This window comes from Gossypium raimondii, chromosome 5 (genome assembly GCF_025698545.1).
Source record: "Gossypium raimondii isolate GPD5lz chromosome 5, ASM2569854v1, whole genome shotgun sequence".
NCBI lineage: Eukaryota > Viridiplantae > Streptophyta > Magnoliopsida > Malvales > Malvaceae > Gossypium > Gossypium raimondii.
In genome coordinates, this window is record NC_068569.1 from 54,793,666 (window position 1) to 54,803,324 (window position 9,659).

The following is a 9,659-nucleotide window of genomic DNA, read 5'->3' on the forward strand; positions in this document are numbered from 1 at the left end:
ATTTAGCATTTCAAGCCAGTTATGCTGAAATGATAAAGGGAGCAGAAAATTTGTTGAAACAGCAACAAATTCAAGAAATACAAGATTTTTATAATCTAGGTTTATCATTAGAATTATATAATTTTATTAATGAGATATGGAAAACCCTTATTTCTGAACAAAGAGCCAATTTCAGAAGAGTTTTTACAAAGTTTTCACAATTTTAGTTGAAAAACAACTAAAGAAAGTGAAGTGACGATTTATTATTAAATTTCAAATAGATTTTATAGATATTAAGGAGATAAACAATCTTATTGATATATTTCAGCATTTTATTAATAAAGAAAAAAATATTCCTATTATGAATAAAATGTTTAGAATATGTTTATATAATAAAGCTAGACAAATTTTACTAGTAGAAGTTTTACAAAAATAAATGGAGTTATTTGCAAACAACAAACTCAATTTCAAAAAAAATTCTGAATATTTTCACAAGCTTATGTTTTTACTAATGATTTAAATGAAAATTTTCAACTATAAAATTTAGATTGGATCATAAACCATTTGATATAAACAATATTGAATGGGGTTTTATTAAAGAAATAATAGATCAAAATTTTTCTTTTCATCTTTTAAAAGTTTTTCCTGTAGCCATTAAGTCGGTATTAATAAATATAATAAATAATGATGATTTTATTACTATTTTCATATTGAAATAAGCAGCCTTATTGGTATAGTTGAAAAAAAAATTTATCAGTCACATCAAATATGGATTATTCAAAGGATGATAGGAAGTTCTCGATTATCAACTGTCAAAGAGAACAAAAAACACTTGACAAAAATTATTGACAGGTGTTACAAAGCTCAATTATTATCAAACCCAAGTAGGGATAGATTTAATAACAAAAGCCCAATATTTACTTCAACAAGAGACTTATCAACTCTGGATTGATGAAACAAGAATATTGGCATATCAAACTGGAAAATTCAGGATGAAAGAGATGAAAAATCTATACGACTATTAAAAAAGATAGCTGACATGGAGATTGAAATTTTTTCATCTCATATCCTGGAAGAAATCGAAGCAAATGGGAGACTTGGAATTCATCACCAAGACTTTCATTAAATTCACTATATCTAGATGACATTGAAGAAATGAATCTAAATAATATTCAAGAAGAATAAAGCCAAAATAGGTAGCCACGTAGAAAGAGGAAGCGACTAGAAAAACAAGGCATCCAGATATAAACAAATTGCAACGCGGAAATGTCATCAAATCAATGGTGATGTAATTAATGATGGAAGCAACCATTAATGATGACAATCTACCATTAAATCAAGTCAATAACATGGAAGAAATCATTAATTCAACTATGCAACGTCGAAGAAATCATGTTCATGACAAAGACATGATCCTTATCAACAAACTGTGCGGAATTCAAAAAGGATTAGATTGAGTTTTGTAATTGTATTATAAATAGAGGATAGAGAAGGCTAAACAAGGCATCGAAGAAAAATAGTTTACTTTTTCTTTTATCATCTTCTCCTTGTAAAAACTTTCCTTTACTCTTGGTAAAATACTTATAGTCTGATGTAATGTGTAAGGTTAAAATATGTTGGTAGTCCTGTGTTTTGACAAATTTTGAGTTTTAGTTCTTGTACTTGAAAACTTCAAATATTATGTGCTACATTTTCAATTTAAAAATCTCAATTTAACCATTTTATTGTCGGTAGTTTTGTCAAATTTTGTTTAAATTATTATATTTGGTTTTTTTTTATCAATTATAAGTCATGTTATACCAAGACAATTCAATCAAAATTTTAAGGAAATACTTTCGATTTTTAGTTCTTCAAGTAAATTTCAAATTTTGTCAAGACATAAGGATTAATAACATATTTTTAAAAACCTCATCCTGAAGTCTTTGGAAATTGATAGAACAGATCAATGTGGCAATTCATGCTAGAATTTGTATCAAACCACTCCATTCAAAATTGGAGAATTAAGTGAGCCATTCACTCCACTAACTTCAAAAGAAGAATATTTCCTACAGAACAGCATAACTTTGGTAAAGGAATAAACCGAGGTTCTTTGGTATACAAGACAGGCTATATTTTAACTTCATGCACACATCAAAGTACAACACATGTATTGTCCAAAAAATAAAGAAAGTACAGCACATGTTGTGTAACTAAACTTTTCCAATTCAAGCAGCTAAGCTTCAATGATCTTGAAAGATCTGTTGTAACTGGTAATGTCAATGTACCAGTGTTCATCATTCCGTCTTGGCTGGGAAATGATTGCCGCCGGTAGCGATTTTGTACAAGTAAAACCCGGTCATAAGAACACTGCCACGAAAATCATATATTACTTAGTAGCTCCCAAAGACTAAGAAACATGAAATAAACACGAACATCGTAAAAGAGTTCAAATTAGAAATGGAAATGATAAGAGTTGAACATACGGGGACCGGTTTCTAGTCGAATATAGATTGATGATGGAACACAGAAAACTTAAACATCGTTAAAGAATCAAAAGATCACGAGACTTTCATTTGAGGTACCGAAATAGAGTACGCAGTCATTATGCAATAGGTATGAAATGAATCGGAAATGGAGGTTTAACGGTTGGCACATTTGAAAGGCGCTATTTTACGGAACAGGCAATGGAACAAAAGGTCATAGTCTTACGACATGTTTACCTGTCTAAGAGTTTTGTTAGCTATTTAAGGGATCTTGTGATTCAAGAAAAAACTTAGAAGACTACCCAGTAGAGAACTCAGTCATGATGTGTGAAACATGGAGGTACTGAAAAAGTCAAAATAGGAGATTAACATACCTGATTCCGGCAACAATTCCGGCCGGCATAACTTTAGATGTTTGGTAATAACGTTGTCCCATGATCCATGTCAGCACAGCAGCAGTAACTGGTTTAAAGGTATATCAGTAAAAAAGAACCAACATTTGTCATCATTGAAATGAATGAGGCAAGCAGACAATAGAAAAGTCTCCTTTCATGAACATGACAAACACAGAAAATCTGCTTATATTTTATGATCAATTTGGGTAAAAAGACCTCCCTGGTCCCTCTCAATTTTGATATTTAGCAAACTGATCCTCTAAAAAAACAGAGCAATTTAGTTTTTTTCAAGAGAGACCGATTTGATCAAATATCAAAATTAAAAGGGGCCAGAAAAATCTTTTTACAATCTTTTTTTTTTGGTTTCAAATAGAAGGCATATTTCTACTCATAATCCCTCACAACCCTTAAACTGAAGGGATAAGGTGCTTAAGCAGCTGAAACCCACATCCTGGAATAACAATGATGCCAAATGAGCTTTGAAGATTAAAGAGGGTCAAATCTATGATAGCAGAGAAGAATCATTTCAAAGCTAAAAAAAGGGACCATTTTTCTTAGAATTTCAGCAAAATAAGATCAAGAACTTGAATTCCAATCTGATTCTTGATTTCCACAAATACACCAACATCATCTATGATCAATAATCTTAAAAAAAAAAGTCAAAACTTTTCAGTCCCCAAAATATGAACACCAATTGAATTTAATACCTTTAAACTACATAAACCATTCATCGCCTAACAACAAATCATAAACGTAATTAAATTAAACAAAAACCCAGATCAAATTTACAACAAAAAGAAAGTAGAGAGATCTTGAGAAACATTACCAGTCTCCAGAATCAAAGCAAAATAAGAGTTCTTTTTCTTCTCAAAAGCTTTAAAGCTCAAATATCCAGCAAGAATGAGAACAAACCCAGTGCCTACACCCCCAGCGAGTGATGCTGTGCTTCCTTTCCTCCAATACCCAATAACTCCTCCAGCCACAAGAATTAATCCATAAGGGATCGTGAAGCAAAAATCATGCATTTTGGGGAGAGTTTGTGTTTTTTCCTTGAGAAAATTTAGGAGTAAACTTGAGTTGAACAGATCAAATGGAAAATCAGAAATGGGTTGGCTTTTGATTTTTTTTCTTCTGGCGTGTGGAAACTGTAAGTTTTAATTGGTCAAAGGCTCCAATTGTCTTTTTAACTACTTTTATTTAATTTATCCACTTTTTATATTTTTTAAATAAAAAATTAAAGTATTTTCGAATAATATAATTTATTTTAAATACGAAATAATATATATATTTATAATTTCTCTAATCGAGTTAGTGTATGGTTGACTATAACACCAACTTAGTCAATGACTTAAATAATAATATAAAATTTCTTTAGCAGAGTTGGTATTTAGATAACTTGTGAAAACAACTTAATTAAGGGCCTAAATAATAATATAGATATATAACGTGATGGAAATAATAAACTGTACACGTTAAAATAAAAATATATAAAACATATTAAAATGAAGCTTTAGCTAAATCATAAATTTAAAGTTTTAATAAAAAATTTCATAACTTCCCTAATCGAGTTGGTGTCCGGTTGAATCGTGACATCAACTCAGTTAGGACCTTAAATAAATAGTATAGATAATATTATTTTTGAAACTTTGATATTTTTAGACATAATGCTAAATTATTTGTTTATGGGACATACAAGAAAAATAATTGCATGTCTGTATGAAATACATGTGAATTACCACTCAAGTTAGCACGCGAATGTTGTTGAAAAAAAAATTAAAATTTCAGTCAAATATTTTCATTAAAAAATTAAATTTGATATTTAAAAAAAATAATTTACATAATGCTTTATTTTTCATTATTTCTCGAAACGGCATCGTTCAATGCCAGGGTTTAAGAAGGGATTATTATGATTTATCAAAGGCCCCAATCAAAACCTTTGACTCAGTATATCAAATGCTTATCCATTTTCGCACCCGCATCCGTTCTCGAACCACTGCCAACCCATTCAATCCTCTGCAAACCCTAATCCCCAAATCTTCAAAAACCCTAAAAATGTCTGCAGCCCAGTCGGATGCAAAGCCAAAAAGACCCATATGTCCATCTTGCTCAAAACCTGCCCGAGTCTGCCTCTGCAGTAGGATCCGTACCCGGAACCTCGACAACTCCATAAGTGTAACGATTCTTCAACACAGTTTAGAAAGAAACCACCCTTTAAATTCTACTAGGATTGCAAAATTAGGGCTCAAGAATCTCAATGTGGTCACTGTTTTTGAAGTCGATTTTGAAGCCCGGTTCGAAATCAGGTTGCTGGAACCGGGTCTAGGTTTGATTGGACCGGAAAGTTCTGGGTTTGATCAAGTGAGGGAAAAGGGAATAACCCAGAAAGCTGGTTTCGAAGTTAAGGGAGATGGGAAGTGTCAAGATGAGAAAAATAGGGACTTGATTGATGAAAATGAGAGTCCTTGTGAGAAATTAGATAAAGGGTCTCATGTAGATGCTATAAATGGAGAAGGGGTTGTGATTAATGCTACTATGATTAAGTATGGAGCTGTTAGTCATCTTTCTCATATTTGGAAAGTAGACACACATGGGAAGAAGCCAAAATTTGAACACATAGTGACATCTACAATGGCCAAAGAAGCTTTGAGAGGAGGATTTGTTGTGAAAAAACTTGGAAGGAAGAAATTAGAAGGGAACATGGAACTGGAACTAGAAGAAAGTGAAGAATTTGAAATCAAGGTTCCACAAGGATCAGTACTTTTATTCCCAAGTCAAAATGCAATTGGGGTTGATGAGCTTAAATCAATGCATTTTGAGGTGAAGAATTTGATTGTTTTAGATGGGACATGGTCTAAAGCTGGTAGAGTTTACAATGAGAACCCATGGTTGAAACTTTTGCCACATTTGAGGTTGGATTTGGACAGGATGAGCTTGTATAGTGAAATAAGGAGTCAACCAAAGGTAGGATGTTTGTCAACCATTGAGAGCATTGTATATAGTTTGAAAGCCTTGGGTGAGAAGGTTGATGGGTTGGAGAATTTGTTGGATGTTTTTGAATCCATGGTTGGGGATCAAAGGCGCTTAAAGGATGAAAGGTTGAGTAAAAGAACCAAAGATTGATTCTATTAGTTTCACCATTGATGTTACTATTTCTTGGTGTAATGTTTCTAAAGCCAATATTTTGCTATTCGGGTTGTTTTTAAAAGGTTAAATATGCTCTAAATTCTTGTATTCTTGTCAAATGATTTAATTAATGAGATTTAAGAGTTTGAGGGTTTACCTAAGTGTATTTTTATATACGAAAATTTAGGGATACAAGAGCTTATAAATTTTAAAAAATATTTGTATCAGTACATTGAGATATTAGAATGATGTAAAGTTTTTTTAAATATGGGAAAAAAAACTTATTAAAAATTTGAGAATCCGAGTTTGGATAATATCCATGATTTTATTAAGGGAAGAATGTGTTGTGATGATGAATCCTCCTCCATAAAACAGAGATCATATTGCAAGGGATGAAAATGTAAACAGTCAAAACTAATGGGGCTATAAACTAAAAAAGACGACAAATACTAAACTATTTTTAATTTCCCCCTTGCATTTATTACTGCTAAAAATCACCCTCTTCCTCTTTCAAGTTCTTTTTTCCACTTCCAGGACTGGCATTACCCACCAATTTTTCTTCTTCCACAACAATGCAAAAGCTCCTTCCCCGTCCACTCTCGAATCCCCGAAAACACTCCTTCTCTTACTTCTTCTCCCACTCTGTTTCCAAAACCACTTACGACCCTCCATTTTCCCCTATTTCCAAACCTCCAAAACCCAAACCAAAGCCGCCCGACCCAACCCCAAACCGGAACCCGACTCCTATAAAGTCAAGCCTCCCGTTTGACTTCAGGCACTCCTACTCTGAAACCGACCCGACACTCGAACCCATCGGCTTCCGAGAGCCAAAGAGGTTTTCTCCATTTGGACCTGGAAGGCTTGATAGGGAATGGACCGGGACTTCAGCGCCGGTCCGAGATGAAGTGGATAGTTGTTTGGTCGAAGAGGAGAGGATACGGGTTCTTGGTGACCCGCTTGCAGAGGAGGAAATCGAGGAATTGGTTGAAAAGTATCGGCATAGTGATTGCTCTCGGCAAATCAATCTGGGTAATTCTGTTTTTTTCCCTCTCAATGAATGAATGGAATTATACTGAAAACCATAAATAAATAAATAAATATGTAATTATAGTTCAGATGTGAAAGTAAAGTACCCTTCTCCTGTTTTGGATAAGGGATGAACATCATGTAAATTCCAAGTTTTGGGTTGAAAATGACCCGATCTCGTTTTAGGGTTCTAAGGGATTATGGAATAGTTCCTTATTAATCCATGTAGCTATAGCTTTGAGTTTGATGCCAGTGGCAAATGTTTCTTCTATATATCTCCATTAGACTTTCTCTTATTTGTTGATGGAACTTTTTGTTGATCCAACTTCTCATTGTCAGATAGATAGTCGGATTATTTTGAGTCCGAGTAACATAGATTGGAATGGATGATGGGATTTAGAGAAGGCTTGACTGGGGTCTCGTCGGCAAGCATTTCTTCTAAATTTACCTGCATTAGGTCTTCTCTTATTTGTTGTTGCAGCTTTACATTCATCGGTCTTTTCGATAGAGGATTCAACACTTACTTTGAGTCCGAGTAGCATAATAGATTGGAATGAAGGGTAGAAATGGAATGTTGAGAAGGTTTGTTTGTTTTGTGTTAGGGAAGAATGGCGTCACACACAACATGTTGGATGACATTCATAATCATTGGAAGAGAGCTGAAGCTGTAAGGATCAAGTGTTTGGGAGTACCAACTCTTGATATGGACAATGTTTGCTTTCACCTTGAGGTTTGAACAGAAAACAATCTCTATTGTTTCTTTCGGAATCTTGGATTATTATTAGCTGATCTCGATTGTAGTATTTCTATAGGAAAAATCCGGGGGGAAAATCATCTACCGCCACATAAATATCCTCATTTTGTATAGGGGTCGAAACTATGATCCCCAAAACCGACCAGTTATACCTCTTATGCTATGGAAGCCTTATGCTCCTATATATCCGAAGCTTGTGAAAAACATTGCTGATGGGCTGACGTTCAAAGAAACCAAGGAAATGAGAAATAGAGGACTCCACTCTCCTGCTCTTATGAAACTCAGTAAGTCATACTGTTTATAGTGTTGATGAGATGGTACTATATATTGTAACTTTAAAGAGTGCCCCTCAGATACTTGTTTGCAAAATCATTGATAACAATAAATGGATTGTTCGAGTAAATACTGATGGTGAAATCTTATGTTCAGCGAGGAATGGAGTGTATGTAAACGTAGTGGCCAGGGTCCGGGAGGCATTTGAGACTGAGGAGGTGATTAGACTAGACTGCACCCATGTTGGTACGAGTGACTGCAAAAGGATCGGTGTAAAGCTAAGGGTATTACTCCTATTTTCTCATTGTTTCTGCTGTTTACAAGAATTTTTAGTAGAAATGTTGATGTTCTTCAATCCAATTCTAATTTTTCGGGTTTATTTCTTATTTCCTGTAAATGTAGGACTTGGCTCCTTGTGTACCTATTTTGTTCAAGGATGAACAAATTATACTCTGGAAGGGAAAGAGAGATCAGGAGCGAAACTCTGACATTCCTGATGCCAACGAGAAATCTTCGGGTACTTAGTTTAGTTTCCGAACCGGAAATCTGATGCAGTAATGAATTGGGCTATCATTTATTTATGCTTCCAGGCCAAAGCTTGTTGGATGGGTTGCTTGTTGATTTCGTTGCCTGGAAAAGCCATTGTTGCTGATGAAAATCAATGTACCAGTTCGTTTAAGCAACCTTATTGTCGTCACCTGTTTGCATTGGTGCATCCATCGGGTTGCATTTCAGACGTCAGGTAGTCTGTTTACAAGTTCGTAATTGTCCTGAAATTTAAAATCAGTCTTCATTTTTCAGGAAAAATAACCCCAGTCTTCATAATGTAAAAAAAGAGGTACATTTTTGGGAAGTTTGTTGCAAAGGTATCTTTCATCAATTGAAACAATGGAATGAAAGAATGTTTTGCACTAATCCCTTTATTTTTGTAGCTACGGCAGACTTTTTGTTCTATATGAGAATCTGTCTGGAGCACTTTTCCATTTGTAAAATGGTTAAATATGTTGTTTATTTGACAGTAATACATCTTAGATAGAGTGTGATGTGAAATTTGGTCAAATGTTTTAACCCAATCTGACCCAAGATTAGATTTAGAATTCTTAAGAAAAATGTGAAATTAAACTGAGTGCTTGAAAATTGATGAAGATGCATGTGCATACATGTGAAAACTTGGAACCAGAAAATAATGTCAACTGAGTTTATCGATTCTCCCTTTTGGAAACTTAGGGCATTTCCAATATATAGAGTGATTAGTTTTGACTTTGTTCCGGTAATTGAATGCAAGGTGATTAAAAGAACATAATCTAAAATATGATTTCATGAAAAAAAAAATATGTAAAGTATTATTGATATAATACATGCATCTCAAACTATAAAAAATAAACACAGTTATGACAAGACAAAGTACAGAAACATGAACCGATATAGAATTGCCAAGTTTCCTCTTACCTTCTTTGGCACGTGTTTCAACAACTAGCAGAATATATATATATATACTTTTAGATATTCATCATTTTTCTTTTCATTCAACTCCAAGGAGCCAGCAAAGCAGAAAACCTAAATCTATATCTTTGCCCTTTGGCTTTTCGGATCTTGATCTGGAAAGTCGCAGAGAGCGTTCTGTAGAGACTTCAATCTATCAGATTA

The 9,659-nt window shown here is 33.8% G+C and overlaps 3 protein-coding genes across 3 annotated transcripts; 2 read left to right on the forward strand and 1 right to left on the reverse strand.

Annotated features, from left to right (window-relative positions):
* Positions 1-1,971: 1,971 nt before the first annotated feature.
* Positions 1,972-3,985, reverse strand: LOC105768398 (protein FATTY ACID EXPORT 6). The gene is made up of 3 exons (XM_012588301.2): positions 3,663-3,985; positions 2,816-2,903; positions 1,972-2,325 (listed from the first exon to the last, which is right to left on the reverse strand). The coding sequence occupies exons 1-3, from the start codon at positions 3,859-3,861 to the stop codon at positions 2,253-2,255; spliced, it is 360 nt and encodes a 119-aa protein (XP_012443755.1). The 5' UTR covers positions 3,862-3,985; the 3' UTR covers positions 1,972-2,252.
* A 770-nt stretch (positions 3,986-4,755) lies between these two features.
* Positions 4,756-6,115, forward strand: LOC105768399 (uncharacterized). The gene has a single exon (XM_012588303.2). It carries the CDS (start codon positions 4,790-4,792, stop codon positions 5,954-5,956), a length of 1,167 nt encoding a protein of 388 aa, XP_012443757.1. The 5' UTR covers positions 4,756-4,789; the 3' UTR covers positions 5,957-6,115.
* Positions 6,116-6,328: 213 nt separating this feature from the next.
* Positions 6,329-9,085, forward strand: LOC105768400 (CRS2-associated factor 2, mitochondrial). The gene is made up of 5 exons (XM_052630551.1): positions 6,329-6,988; positions 7,588-7,715; positions 7,798-8,023; positions 8,169-8,296; positions 8,415-9,085. The coding sequence occupies exons 1-5, from the start codon at positions 6,532-6,534 to the stop codon at positions 8,535-8,537; spliced, it is 1,062 nt and encodes a 353-aa protein (XP_052486511.1). The 5' UTR covers positions 6,329-6,531; the 3' UTR covers positions 8,538-9,085.
* The last annotated feature ends 574 nt before the right edge of the window (positions 9,086-9,659 follow it).